This window comes from Danio rerio, chromosome 14, assembly GCF_049306965.1.
Source record: "Danio rerio strain Tuebingen ecotype United States chromosome 14, GRCz12tu, whole genome shotgun sequence".
In the NCBI taxonomy this organism is placed as follows: domain Eukaryota; kingdom Metazoa; phylum Chordata; class Actinopteri; order Cypriniformes; family Danionidae; genus Danio; species Danio rerio.
The window spans coordinates 44,346,764-44,362,898 of record NC_133189.1 but is presented as its reverse complement, the minus strand read 5'-3'; the positions used below and the strand labels follow the sequence as shown (position 1 = coordinate 44,362,898).

General features: G+C 35.4%; 1 protein-coding gene across 44 annotated transcripts in view; it reads right to left on the bottom strand.

The window, feature by feature from the left end:
- diaph2 (diaphanous-related formin 2) overlaps positions 1-16,135 on the bottom strand; it is a 712,207-nt gene that overhangs the window by 181,104 nt on the left and 514,968 nt on the right. For 42 of the 44 annotated variants that reach the window (XR_012389930.1, XM_021481247.3, XM_073922125.1 and 39 more), the window contains one exon: positions 10,258-10,382. Coding sequence is in view for 41 of the 44 variants with exons in the window: in XM_021481247.3 (XP_021336922.1) it covers positions 10,258-10,382 (125 nt within the window). In the remaining 3 variants the exon portion in view is untranslated. Of the gene's footprint in view, positions 1-8,203; positions 9,516-10,181; positions 10,383-16,135 lie in introns of those variants that run through there. The other 2 variants (XR_012389932.1, XR_012389933.1) reach the window with 2 other exon arrangements.

The window sequence follows — 16,135 nt, the reverse complement described above, 5'->3', positions numbered from 1 at the left end:
CTCTACATTGAGCATTTTTAAAGCATTTTGAAGTTAAAGCTCTTAAAATTTACATTATACTGGCATGCTAACATTGGTTAACAGGTATTGACTGCATTTGAAAGAAATAATATGGAGCTGAAAAATAACCTAACAATAAAAATAGATGTGCAATAAATACATTCATCCATTTATTTATTTTCTTTTTGCCTTGTTTCTTTATTAATCAGGGGTCGCCATGGCGGAATGAACCGCCAACTTATTCATTATATGTTTTACACAGTAGGTTCCCTTCCCGCCGCAACCCATAACTGGGAAACACCCATACACTCTCATTCACACACATACACTACAGACAATTTAGCTTACCCAATTGACCTATAACACATGTTTTTAGACTTGTGGGGGAAACCGGAGCACCCGTAGGAAACCCACGCGAACACAGGGAGAACATGCAAACTCCACACAGAAATGCTAACTGGCCCAGCCAGGACTAGAACCGGCAACCTTCTTACTGTGAGGTGACATCGCTACCCAATGCGCCACTCCGTTGTCCCTATAAAAATACAATATAGAAAAAATATATATTTCATTAAACGGAAGCTAAAATGTAAAGAGACAAATGTTAATGATATCCATCACTTGAACAAATAAATATTAAAATACCCTGACTTTCAACTTTTAAAATTCCATGATATTCCCGAAATTACCTGTGGTGAGACAACTGGGAGATACAGATAACATGGAGGATTGAAAGCCAAAGCGATGATCTACTGCTATCAAAATTAGCATTGCTCCTCTCTCACCTAATGTTCCAGTTTCCGCTAGAGTTATCCTTATAAAACACACTCCCAAATGTCAATTCAATCAATTAAACACGGCAATAATACCACAAATGGCCAAAGCAAAACAGCACTTTAACAATCAGCATCATTCTGCATCAGTGGCACTGATGTTCCATTAAATACCCTTCTAATCATGGCTTTACAAACGCAGCCTCCTCCCTGAAGCGCAGAGGGCCGCACTGAATGGCGGAAGCTTTGAGGATGGGATTTGAAGAGGCAGTTATCGAGCCTCTCTGGTTCGTGCTGAGACTCCCCCACCCAGCCACACATCAAGGCAATCAAGTGCATTAGCATATGCAAAATCCTATCACACAAAACACATGGTTTGGATGCCATTTCCCAATAAACACGAATCTGTGCACGCCGGCAACATAATCACAGGCGTGCGCGCCAAGTCGGTTTTGTGCTCAGACTTCGGCCTTTGCTTTCTTTATGACTATCATTACTGGAATTGCAATTATTATTTGGGTTGGCTTTTGTTTATTCCGTTCAGGACCAATTAGAATTTGTTAATTAAAATCGTAACGTCTCCAATGACACGCGGTAAATTAAAGTTAGCCATTGTTATTGAACAATACCGACCCCTGTAGACGATACAGAACCGGAATAAACAAAAAGGCCATGGAAGCAAGTCAAAGATATGGCCTGAATCAATCGTGCTTTTCATCTGTTAACTTCAGTCCGGCCTGGTATCAATAACCTGGAGAACTGGGTTGCAAATTGTGATCCGTTTGCTCTATTATTTCTCCAGTGCAGACGATGAAGAGTTATTATGAGGTAAACATCACCCGCGCAGGATGCCACCACACTCTGGTGACCTAATTCCATAATTAACAGAGGTTTGAGACTAAGCAGAGAGGCAGAAGAGATGGAAACACAGTGCGGGCTGCAGCTAACACGTCTTCATCAACTCATTAGAGACTTTGCACCCAAAGGTAAAATAATCACCGGCGTTGATCATTCCTCACCTCGATTTGCACCATCAACGGGAGGGATCTGTAAAACTCAAATGTGCAGAAAGTCACACAATCTAGGCTTTCTAAGAAACCCTATATGTTTTGTGATTTACATCATTCTCCCACAGCACTATGTGTATTTCCGTTCCTCTCAAACCATCAAACATCGCCGCCTAAAGCTACTGAATTTCCGCAGCAGGTATTAAAACACACAGCGAGGATGTGTGCCAGAATACTACAACACGTAAAAAAAGGTGCTATGCTGGGAATCAAGCGTTACTCTGCCCTGCTGAGCGCTGGCCGACGATGGAAACCACAGCCTTTCAGCTACAAATACACAGCACACAATAGAACAATGGCCTCCGATGTTTCTTACTCTTGAAGAATGGTTGTTTATGCTAGCGAGTTCAGCTCTGCTGAATGCTAGTTCCTCTGACAGCAGAGGTTAAGAAAACAAGTAAATCACATATTTCCTATGGAATGACCAGCCTGACTGCTCTAGCACTTCCCTCAGTGGGTGATTTTCCTCTGTCTAACGATGCATTTTGTTCTGCACCTACCAGAGATGATTTGTTTATAGGCATTTTAAATAAAGTCACAATAAAGTGCAAAGCTTCAGGGAGTCTTTAAAGAAACTGCGCCTTCTCGTTTTAATGGCTTGGCAGGTGAAAAGGAAAGCCGTGTATTATATACACATTCATATGGTTGGCCTCAGCTAATAGATATATTTATTACATGGCTTTCAGGAAGTCTTGATTCTGAGCGGTCCATCCCGACATGTTATTTCCAGATAACAACCGCTAAAACTAATAACTACTATAATGTCACTTTCTTAGTATCATAAGGTGCATTTTGAAGAGAAAACAGCCAAAGCCTGTTTCATAAATATTTGCTGTTAAATATGTACAGTATTTAATTTTGCATAAGAAAAAAATAATAATATCGGGACAGGTAAGAAAAGATTCTGCTCTATTTTATCTTCTTTAAAACAAAAGCTACAATAAAGAAAAGCAATCAGACCAACACACAGTTCAGTCTAATGTTATGGTCATAAATTATAAAACTTATAATTGCAATATGCCAAAACAATTCACCTGAAAACAAATATTTGGTTTAAAAGTCTAAAGACTGGCTGTTACATACATGCAAGATTAATTATATATCAAATTTTAAACAACAGAGAAGCAAGAGGTAAGATACAGCGGCAGGTCCTGAGATGGTCTGGCCGATATAAAGCTTCACTCGGCAGGGAGCTGTTAGCGGAGCTATCGCTAACTGCCTGGAGCTCAGTCCGACATTTGTGGGAGGCGTTTCAAATGCAGTCTCCATGGAACAGGAGAGTAAACTTGACTACATTCTTTTCTGAGGCTGACATCATCAGTCTCACAATATTTCTTTCATTTTTTCTGAAAGTCTTTTTGACATCACCGTGGAGTTTTTCTTTATTTGAGCAAATAAGATTATAAATAATAATAATAATAATAATAATAATAATAATAATAATAATAATAATAATAATAGTAATATATATATATATATATATATATATATATATATATATATATATATATATATATATATATATATATATATATATATATATATATAAATAAATATATATGTTGTATAACAAATATATATTTGTTGTATTCTCCCATTCACTGCACTCTAAGTTTTCTCAACTATGACACCATTCACTACTGAGAAACCTGGAAAGGGTCTAAAACAAGGGTCTAAAAGGGTTATATGTCCTTATCGGTTTCCTATGCAGCATATCTGAGTTGCTATGGTACTGTAATTACAAATGTTTGGAAGAAGCGCGCTTATTTTGAACTGTGATCAAAACTGACTGGAACTACTGATAAAAATAATGGACACCCTCTAGCCAATCAGAATCAAGAATATATATATATTTATTTATTTATTTATTTAATATACAACAAGTTTCATAATGTCCTGCTTTAATGTTTGCAGTAACCTGACAAGATATGGCTGAATTAAAGGTCTACTGTCATTTATCATAACATTAATAGCACACCTATTCTGATGTACACTTATTAGAATACATAAAAATGATTACATACATAATAATTGCCAAGAAATGTGTACAACCTACTGCTTTGAAGGATGGTGGAAAAGAATATGCATTAATTTACTTAATATATTAGTCCTTTGCGTAATGATATAGTATTTTAAAATAAAATAATCATGAATATTCGATTCAAATTATTCTAAATATGTCTGAAATGCATATAAATTCCTACAATGAATGACATCTTAGCAGTTAACTCCTGTACCTCACTCACCTCGTGGTAAAAATGAATGATAGTCATGGTAAAATTAAACAGCACACACTATTATGCATGAAAAAAGGTGCATTGCACATGTTTTGATACTTGACACCCCTTGAAACCCCTAAATAATCAAATCCTTATTTATCATATTTTAAAACTGAAAACATTTACAGTTGTGCATTTATGCAAATTTAATGACTTCAATAATAGGTCATCCAATCCGAATTTACAGTCAGAACTCCTCATTTCCTTTCACACATCACACTTTATATTGAAACTTTTCTCCTCTTGCATTTGCTGGGTCATTAGAGAAAATGGCAGTGAGAGAAATTGGCCATCTGATTGGCGTTTTTCTGCCCCCAGGGACAACAAAGGTTAAGTTAAATACCACTGCACTGAATTATAGCAGAACGAGATCTATTAGACAGCCCCGCTCATCTGTCAAAAACTCAGTATGGACTCGGAACGCCGCTGCAACCCTTTCGCTCCCCATTAAGCTCCCAGTACGCCCAGTCCCCAGGCAGGCCACCGCCAACATTGTCCCTCCGCTGAGTTACAGCTCTCCTGGGGCTTCTAGTTCATTTAAAAGCCTTTGTGGGGTGCCATTAATTCTGATAGATAGATATCACTAAACTGCTGAACAAACATCCTACTCAGTCATTTGCATACATTACAGTAATGGTGGAAAAAATAAAGCATGCCTACTGATAAGAGCAGAGCGTATGAGCTACTCTCCCAGCATTACACCGGTTACTGAGAGTGGTTTAAAGCAAAGGACTGCAATAACTATAGGGTTTTATGTATGCTGCTGCATCTTGTATATATGAAATGCATTTATGTAATAAAAAACACATCCTTACAAATGACAAGTTCTCCTTTATGAGGATTTTCAGCAATACAAATAACCCATCCTCCAAAGCATGTGAAAAGCAGAGAGCATGCACAAAGAGAAAATAAAATAATGCAAAAAAGAAAACAAGTAGTGTGAATTATGATACACTGAGATCTTTAGTATTAATAATAGTGGTATAAACAATGTATACAAGTCAGTGGGAGTCTATTTCCAAATAACAAATAATGCATCTGCAATACATCTCCCATAGCTCATCTTATGCTTCAGGTAAACAAGCCCTCACATATACTGTAAATGTTCATATTGCAAGAAGGGATATTGAGCAATCGGTAACAAAAGTAATTTCCGTTATCCGGCTCTAAAAAACTAACCCTAACAGACATCAAGAGTTTATTTCAATCTTGAGTTAAACAATGCAAATACAAGTCACGGCAGTCTATTTCCAAATACCAAGTAATGCATCTGCAACTAGTCTCCCATAGCTGACCTGATACTTCAGGCAAACAAACCCTTGCGTATACTGTACATGTTCATATTGCAAGAAGGGATATTAAGAAATCTGTAATAAAAGTAAATTCTGTTATCTGGCTTTAAAAAACTCACCCTAACGCACATCAAGAGTTTATTTTTAATAATGATTTAAACAGTGTATACGAGTTAGTGGGAGTCTATTTCCAAATACCAAATAATGCATCTGCAACAGGTCTTCCATATCTGGCCTAATATTTCAGGCATACAAACCCTAGCATATATTGTTCATGTTTATATTGCAAGAAGGGATATTGAGCAATCGGTAATAAAAATAAATTTCGGTATCCAGCTCTAAAAACTAACCCTAACGCACATCAAGAGTTTATTTCATTCATTCATTTATTTTATTTTCGGCTTTGTTCCAATAATGCTTTAAACAATGTATAGGAGTTAGTGGGAGTCTATTTCCAAATACCAAATAATGCATCTGCAACTAGTCTCCCATATCTGACCTAATACTTCAGACAAACAAACTCTCGCATATACTGTACATGCTAATATTGCAAGAAGGGATATTGAGCAATCGGTAATAAAAGTAAATTCCGTTATCCGGCTCTAAAAAACTAACCTAACACACATCTAGAGTTTATTTCTCTGTTGCAAAAGACCGCTCGGAGCATTTTCAAACCGGCCTTGATTTGCTGCCACAATCATTTCTACTTAATGGATCAATATATCAACGGCGCATCGCCATGTAAGCTAATAAATGCATATTTGTTCCAGAGTCTTAAGCACCTTAATGTGAATCTAATATGATACTCCCATATTTGGTGAGATTTTTTAATATTGCAAAATGTCACCTTCATAGTTTCAGAAGGGTGTGAAATGTGTATTGCTATTATTACATCCACCCAAAAAAAGAGAAAAGAAAAGCTGACTCCTACCTAGGCGAAATTCCTCTACAGCTCTCTCTCTCTAGTTAAAGCCTTTTTATCACATAAAATTTGCTACATACTAGTTCATTCTCTCCTCCTATCTTGCTGGCAGGGCTCTAAATCTCCAGTTTGAGCTGCCATGAAAACTGAAAAGAAACAAATGTTCTGCATATGAAACGCCACAATCGTATTGTGCTGGGTCTCCCTGGAGCAGGAGAGAGTAAAAAAAAAGAAAAAGAAAGAAACAATAGTGTGATTTCAGGGTAGATTAAATCACATGGATCTCAAGGCTACAGTTCGTAAAATAGGAAGAAATTGGAAGATTCTGACAGTGCCCACCTGGAGTAGTGTGATTCGGATGAGTATCTACAGGCAACGAAAACACGGTAAACAAGCTAACATCTGTCTTTCTCCTCATTCACACAAATTTCCTCTACCACCGCCAGGTTTAAACATTGAAACAATTCCTGCACAGTGACTCAAAAGCTGTGTCTCCACATTTGTAGTCATGTGTCAAAAGGTCATGTTGAGGTCAAACTCATAAAGCAAGGACATAGAAGCTTGTTGCTATGGCAAGCAATGCATCTAGCGTGCACAAACACACACACACACATGCACGTCCATGTTGCGAAAAGGTGACTGTTGCTCTATGCTGGCCTAGAGGGGACCAGGATTTCTGCTCATTTAAAATAAACAAAATCACATACTACATTTTCTTTTGAGCTGTATTTGCATAATATAACAACAAAAAAAGTTTGATTGTTTATTTAAACACATGCCAAATGAGGACCTGAAGCTTTGGGTGATATCTACCTATCCAACAGGGGGCCGCTATAGACTGGACAGACACTGATTGTGAAACAGAGACTGATGGAACACAGACTTTTAACTCACACCCTCATATTTACATGCTAAACTCTAAAGTTTTAAACATTTACATATTATTAAATATTCTGTTTGGCATATTAAAGGGCACCTATTTTACCCCTTTTTCAAGATTTAAGATAAGTTGTTTGTGTCTCCAGAATGTGTCTGGAAAACATCCATCAAATTAAATATTATAGCTTTCAGAATGTTGGGATTTTCTGCTCTGAACTCATTGTAGCTATTTTTGTTGCCTCCCCGCTCACCGTTCCCCTGTGCATGTCAGAATTTGCCTCAATCTCCGCATCAGCTGCGTCAGATAAATAGCACAGTGACAGACATGAAGTAAGCAGACTGCACGTAAAGTTTGTGAGAAATACTAAGAACTTTGCCAATGATTATTTGATGTATTTGTTTTTGAGGTTATTTAAGCCTTTCTCCAATGATGAGTCACAATGTCATTACAAAGTTCACACACATACACACAGAGACACACACAGCACACGCGTAATTGTACTGGCATGTGGCTGTGGTGATAAAGATGGTAAAATTGCTGTGATATATTACAAACATACACTGTTTTAATAACCTTTTAGACTTGTAAAACTCACTCTTGATCACATTTGATGATTGATGATCACAGAAAGCTTAACAGATCTTTAAATCCCGGCTGCTTTGTGCTTGTCCTGTCTTGTTGATATGATTATGTGTGTTACTACTGAGACATGTTAATACGCGGCTCAATTAATTCGGTGGGCGGAAACATCCACCCTCCTACGTCACATAGCGGTGGGCCTCAAAATGGAAGGGAGTTAGATCCTATTTAAACATCTGGAAATTTAAAAAAGATACTTATTGTCTTAATATCACCCTAATATGACTGTTTACACACTAGACCTGCACACAGTTCTGTCTAAACAGCTTCCAAAAGATGATTTTCATCATAGGTGTCCTTTAAATGCTAAACAACTTAGTTTTATCTGCACATATTTTAGACTTGAAATTAAAACTAATATACGTATATATTCAGCTCCTTAAATGAGTACACACATTTAATCAATATCACAGTGAACATTGACAATATGCACTGCTGCTTTTTTATATAAACACATGCCACACACACACACACACACACACACACACACACACACACACACGCACGCACAAAATTCAATCACTCTCCCTATAACACCTAGCCTGCTGTCCACAATGGCCGAGTGAAACAGCTTTCGGCCTCTTTTAGCTCGGTGACAATGTCTGCCCTGTCATGCGCAAAAGAGCTAGCGCAGCTGTGTTTGAACATGCTGTCAGTCAGCATCTCTGCAGCCGGGCTCCGACGCCTCAGAAAACGAGTCGCGACTGGTGAACAATGAGGGTGGAGCCGTTCCCTTTCAGCTGCTCGCTTTTCTTTCTGCGCTGTTAAAAAAGCCCACTCAAATCATCAAATGGACGCGACTGTATTCAACTGGGCACTGATGACAGATCAGGTGAGACAGGGACGAGATGCGCTTGCGTTTGCACTCGGGGTCCGGCCGGCTTTTAAAATCCTCCAGGGACGAGGCGAGGCCCCAGTGGATCCGTGCCTCTCCATTTCCCCTCACTCAAGATCCAATCCAACCAGAGTCCTGCTAATCAATACTGTCACTAAGGCCACAGAGGGATTCTCGTTTGTGTGTGTGTGTGTGGTTTTTCTTGGTGCCGCACTGCAGCCTAGCGAAGCTCATTGTTCTTAAATCATACAAACCTAAGCAGCCCTCTTTGACTCGAAGCAGATTTTTAATGCGTGCTGGGGCTATTACTCTTATGCCACCCAAAGTGCCGCGTAAGCCCCCCATAAATCTAAGCATTGAGCTGGTGAACAAAGAGCTAAAATAAGGTTAACTGCTGTCTTTCCTGTGCTTGGGGAACATATGGGAAGACTCTCAGACTTGATAAGTCATTGATTAATGGTTCTTACTCGTAGTTAATAACACGGCAGAAATCGCTGGGGGAATATAAAAGTCGGGCCGTCGCTCAGAAATGGTGCAAAAGTCAAACGACCTTAAATCAGCGCAATTCGCACCATAAACATTCCAGTGTCTGAAAGGAAAAAGTCAAACAAGTGACTGACTTCTTCGCGCCGTGGAGTCTGAGAAGTGCTGTGGCATCTAATTCAATTTGAGGGCAGCGAGCGCTTGCGTCTCTGTTATCGAAATGAGAGAGATGCTTTGAGAGCTGATAGCCCTCAGAAACTTGGAGAGAGGGGCCTGTGGCTGGTCAGCTGATGAAATCGGCAAGGGGTTATAAGTATAGAAGGCTAAGGAGCCCTCCATTACGGTCTGTGGGGAGAAAGTTGTGCAGTATAAATAGCTCCCAGGCTGAACTCCCTTTGGAGAGCTTGAGAGACACAGAGAACGCTGATAAACATCGCACTTTGAGACAGCCTATCCAAACCTATCCAGGCTTTTTGTCTTGCTTTCCATACTTAATTATTAACGATCCTTAAAGGGAGATTTAATTAATCATTTTAAGAATCGAGAAACCAGAGTGTGTTAAAAACCACACTTTAATTTTCTTTTTTTCCTTCCATTTGCAGATTTTCTTCTATTCTCTTACTGTTGTAAGTTGAATATTATTGAATACCATATATTCAATACCAATACCATCTTATTATACGTTTGAATCAGAAATTCAATTATACAGTAACAACATTTAAAGTCTAAATAATAATAATAATAAATAATAAATAATTTCCCCATTATTATGTCCAATCAATTATGATAACAAATTAATAATAAATGTCTCTTCAGCACCAGATCATACTCTTAAAACATTCACTGAAGACTTGTAATGACTGTTCACAATTCTATTTTGGCAACAAGTGTGATAATTGTTGAAATATTTATGCATCCTTGGTGAGCATTCAATATATTTTAAACTGGAAAACAAGACAAAATGGCTGAATAATAGTACAATCTTTGTTTAAAGCAGAGTACCAATCATACCTTTTTGGCAAAGGGAGCACCACTAAACTTTCCAGCATGGGAGACAGCATAAGAAGCAAATGGACTAAAAGGATATCGACATTTTTTCAACAAACTTATCCTGCTTGTCATCAGTCTTGGGGAAGTTCTGGATGTCGTTCTCCAACCTCTGAATATGCCGCTCCATTATGTCTAGACTGGCTTTCAGGGTCTGGGCAGCGACTGTAAACAGAAAAAACAAAAAAACAAACAAACAGTGGTTTAGTTTGTGGTCACACTACTATCTAAAAAGTGTAAATCACATTTGCCAGTAATAATTATTAATGCATGAATTAGCGATTTGTGCAAATTCTGTTTCACTTATTTGGAGAAAAACAAATCTACCAAAACGAGATTAAAAAAAAAAGTTTTCCATCAATATTGTTTGGACTAGTATTATTGTTGTATTATTGGTATACGATCGCCTCACAGCAAGAAGGTCGCTGGTTCGAGCCTTGGCTGGGTAAGTTGGCATTTATGTTTGGAGTTTGCATGTTCCCCTCGTGTTCGCATGGGTTTCCTCCGGGTGGGTTCCTTGTGGGTTTCTCCCACAAGTTTAAAGACATGCGGTACACCTGTGGGTGAATTTGGTAAGCTAAACTGTCTGTAGTGTATTTGTGTGAATGAGTGTGTATGGATGTTTCCCAGTGATGGGTTGCAGCTGGGAGGGCAACCGCTGTGTAAAACATATGCTGGATAAGTTGGTGGTTCATTCCGCTGTGGCGACCACAGATTAATAAAGGGAATAAGCCCTGAATGAATGAATGAATGAATGAATGAATGAATGAACGAACGAATGAATGAATGAATGAATGAATGAATGAAAATGGGTAATACAGTTCTAGTAAGACAAATATATGAAGTTTTGTCTATTTAATAATATTTTTTTTTTTATTATTTCTGCTTAGTAAAAAAGAAAACAACTTTATCAATCAAAACAAAATATACAAATAAGGTTTACTCATGAAAATTACATAAAGTAATATAAAGTTATGATTACAATAATGATTCACTGAGTACATAAGATTAATAATTAAATCAATAAATAAATCACACATCTCAAAAGTTAAAAATTCAAACAACTTAATTCCTCAATAACAAAATAGGCAAATCAGGAAGGTTTTACTAATAAATTATTAAACAAAGTACTATAATGCTATGATTAAAATAATGGGCATCCATTATTCCTTGGGTACAAAATACAACAAACAAACAAGCAAACAAACAAACAAATAAATAAATAAATAAATAAATAAATAAATAAATAAATAAATCACACATCTCAAAAGTTAAAAATTCAAACAACTTAATCTCTCAATAACAGCATAGGCAAATAAGGAAGGTTTTAATCATAAAATATTAAATAAAGTATTACAAGTTTATGATTAAAATGATGATTCACTGGGTACAAAATAAAATAAATAATTAAATAAATAAATAATCAAATAAATAAATAAATAAATAAATAAATAAATACATTTTAAAATAAGTAAAACAAACCTTTCAAAAGTAAAAAAAAATCAAACAAATTAATCTTTCAAAACAAAATAAGCACATAAGGAAGGTCTTTATAATATCATAATAATGTATATTAAAGTTATGATTAAAATAATATTTCATTAAAATAATGAAAATAAAATAATACAAATCAACTATTAATTAAAAAAGTGTTTATGCACCATTATCTAACAAACGAATAACCATTTTGGATTTGCTTAATGCATTTAATCACCTCTTCTAATTAGTCAAATGTGTGTGTTTTGTGAATTATCCTGTGCTCCAGCATCTTTAGTCTGCTTTTGTGGTGTGCGTTCTGCAGGTGTGTTCAGGTGGACAGGTGCACTGAGGAGATGCTGACTGAGGCTGAGTGGCGTCAGCATGAGTTCAGCTTCATTAATCTCTACATAATCACTGTTTACTGCTCTCCATCTCCCTGCACTCACTGTAGTCCTTTCAAGTCTGGACTTCAAAGCGCCAGCAGTGTCTTAGGGGGATCAGGCGGATGCGGACGCAGTCACGGCACCGTATTGTGATTGGTGTATGGCTTTAGCTTTATTGATACACACGATAGGAATGATCATGGCACAAGAAGGTCTGTCTGAGAGGGTCAAAGCTCTGACTCATCAGAGACATGAGAGGCTTTGTATGGGTCTTAGAGTGGACAAACAGGCTTCGAGAGGGTTGCTGCGAGGACATTTGGAGTAAGAAACCCAGGTGCAGACTTTGGCTCATATTTTTTCAATTACAATCATTATATATAACCATCATCATTTAAGGAAATTTAATTCAAAAGGTAAAGCTACTCTTAAACATACACACATACACACACACACACACACACACACACACACAGTATGCGCGTGCGAAAAAAAAAAAAAAAGCATTATATGGAATTTATAAAAACATATATTCCAAGACCAGTAAGAATGTCCATTAGTATTCAAAGAATTAAATAGATTTTTTTTTATTATTATTGGCCAAAAACAGCCTAAATTTAGGATTTTAATGGTTCTACACACAAACATATACATTCATATTAGTAACAATACAAGAAACAGATAGCATTAGTATTAGATATGGGGAAAATGCTAAATGTATTATTCAAAAATTTTCTTTTCGGCTTAATTACTTTATTAATCAGGGATCGCCACAGCGGAATGAACCGCCAACTTATGCAGCATATGTTTTTTTTTTTCGCAGCGAATTCCTTTCCAACTGCAACCCATCACTGGGAAAGCTAAATATATTAATATAATATTATTTTTATTATTACTATTATTATTATTATTATTTTTTTATTATTATCATTATTATTATTATTATCATTATTATTATTATTATTATTATTATTTCAAAATACAGGAAAAGTGTAGTATTTAATATGGGGGAAAGACTAAATATATTATCATTATCATTATTATTATTATTATTATTATTATTATTATTATTATTATTATTATTATTATTATCATTATTATTGGTAATACCACTACCACTACTACTACTACTACTACTACTACTACTACTAATAATAATAATAATAATAATAATAAAAATGTTGTTATTATTACATAAATTATTATTATTATTATTATTATTATTATTATTATTATTATTATTGTTATTATTATCATTATCATCATCATCATCATCATCATCATTATTATTATTATTATTATTATTATTGTTATTATTATTATTACAATAAAATACAGGAAAATTATGAAAATACAAATATGGGGTAAGGCTAAATTTACTGTATTCATATTCATATTCACATTCATATTATTATTATTATTATTATTATTATTATTATTATTATTATTATTATTATTATTATTCCAAAAAACAGGAAATGGTATTAGATATTAGGGAAAGGCTAAATATACTGTATCATTATATATTTTTTGTTATTGTTGTCATTATTATTTTTATTGTTGTTATTGTTGTTATTATTATTATTATTATTATTATTATTATTATTAATATTGTTGTTGTTATTATTATATCATTTAACTTAAAAAAATGCTTGAAAAATCAAAATAAAGTGATAAAGAAAGCTGAAATATCCTAGTATTTGAAACTATGAATGTTTTTCCTGTACTCTTATCAAAATGAATGCAGCCTAGGCAACCACAACCCATTATTTTGTTTTCATTAGATCTCTCAGATCCCAAGCTATCGAGCAATGCTGTATAGTGACACAGCAATTTCTTAAGCCCGGTCGGCCTCATACAGCAGCAGGATTCAATCTTTATTTCCCAAGGTCAGTGCTAATAACACCTGCTTTAACTTTTCCTGCTCTCCAATAAAGCTAAAATAGGAGGACAGCGGGCAGCAGCTACAAATCTACTCAAAGCACTAACAACAATATAAAGGTTAGACTCCGTGTCATTAGCAGCATGCTGGAGGAAAACCCACGACTGGGGATTTACTGTCCCCTAATCAAGGCTTACAAAGCTGAGGTTAACACTCTGTCTGAGGACAGGCCTTGTGAGAGAGAACACAAGCAACAGTGAGAGAGAGAGCAAAATCGAGCGAGAGGGCAAGGGCGAGTTTAAGCTTTTTAAGTGATGCTACAAGCTTGTCGGGGCTGGTTTTTAAAAGCTGGAACACTATTGGTTTAAAATACTCTGATGGCATGTTGCAATGATTTTTTATAAGAGGAGAGAGGGAGAATGGATGATGGAGATGGATGGGTAAGATATAGTGTGGTTTGTGTGTCTCGCTGGATCTGGTGCTGGGGGAGTAGCGAGGGTGAGGAAAAGCTAGCTCTGAGTTCAGCTAATAACAGCTCTGACTCACACATCTCACAGGCCTCGCCACTGATGAAACACAAACACCAGGGACCCAATGAGGAAACCTAGACAGCATCTTTCTAAGGTAACATGAAAGACTGCATAGACCTCTTTACTGGAATGAAAGGGTGGTTTAAAAGCTGAGAATGCTAAAGTTATATCTGCAGCACGCAGTGAACTGGTTTAAGCAATTGATTGAAAACGAAATATGTAAAGGTATTATTATAATTATTTTTGCATTAAACAGTGTTTGTTTAAACTTATTATTTATATATTCTAAAAATAAATGTATTGGCGTATATAGTATAGTATAGTATAGTATAGTATAGTATAGTATAGTATAGTATAGTATAGTATAGTATAGTATAGTATAGTATAGTATAGTCAAAGAGCTTAGAATCACCAAGAGGCTGTCCATTGGATCTTATTGCTGGCAGAAGGTGCTTTGTTTTTTATTTATTTATTTAAAAAGCATATTAAAGCTGATATACAACCTGAAAGACGACAATACAACACCTACTATCACAATCATCAGCACTTTTAATACTTTATCCTACAGACTTATAATATGCTGTTGTTCTATTGGAATTTTTATTACAAAATGGCGCCGCACCAACTAGTGGCTGTTTCCCAAATCGCACTAGAGTGTTGCTCTTGGTGATTCTATGCTCTTTGGCATAGTATAGTATAGGATAGGATATAGTATAGTATAGTAAAACTAAATGTATTGAGTTAATATTATATTTTTATTCATAAATAAATAAAATGTATTTCAATTTATTTTTCATTAAAATTGTACAGTATTATTTATTTATTTATTTATTTATTTACTTATTTATTTATTTATTTATTTATTTATTTATTCTTGTTTGTTTGTTTGTTTGTTTGGTTGGTTGGTTGATTGGTTTGCTGGTTGGATTAAAATTAGTTTTTAAAAAATAACTAAAAGAATCATAAATTTAAGGTCAATATTATTGCCCACCTTAATATTTTCTTCTTTATTGGCTATTACAAACCAATGACTTGGCTAAACTAACCTAATTAAGCTTTTAAACTGCCTTTAAGCTGTTTTTCTAAGCTGATGTAAATAAAAATAAATTGTAAAATATTATGTATTGCCATCATGGCAATGATAAAAGTAATTAGCTGTTGAAACAAATTATTCAAAATATTATGTTCGAAACTATGTTAGAAAAAATCAGTTTAACAGCACTTGGGAAAATATTTTTAAAAAATAATTACAATTTCACAGTAATTTTGAGGCATTTTAGGCTATTTGGAGCCAGTCATTTTAAGCCTATTAGGGTTCCCTGCTCTGTGCCTGTCAGGCTGATCATTAGCTAAGCAACATGCTAACACCAAACTCTATTGGAATCAAGTGAGTGAGTGAAATCTCCCATGTAGAATGCAACACAAGTGGCAGCGGATGTAATCAATCAAATCTGAAGTTAAGTTTCAGAAATTAGCTTATGTATGCTTTAAAAATGGCTGCGATTTCAATGGTAAAAATGTTATGCAGTAAAAATCTGTAACCTGGTTAACAGTAAGTTTCTTTAGTATGAATGTAATTTTATTATTATTTTTCTATATACATGCATCTTATTGTATCTATTTTTAGTATGGAAAGCTCTGCTGTGA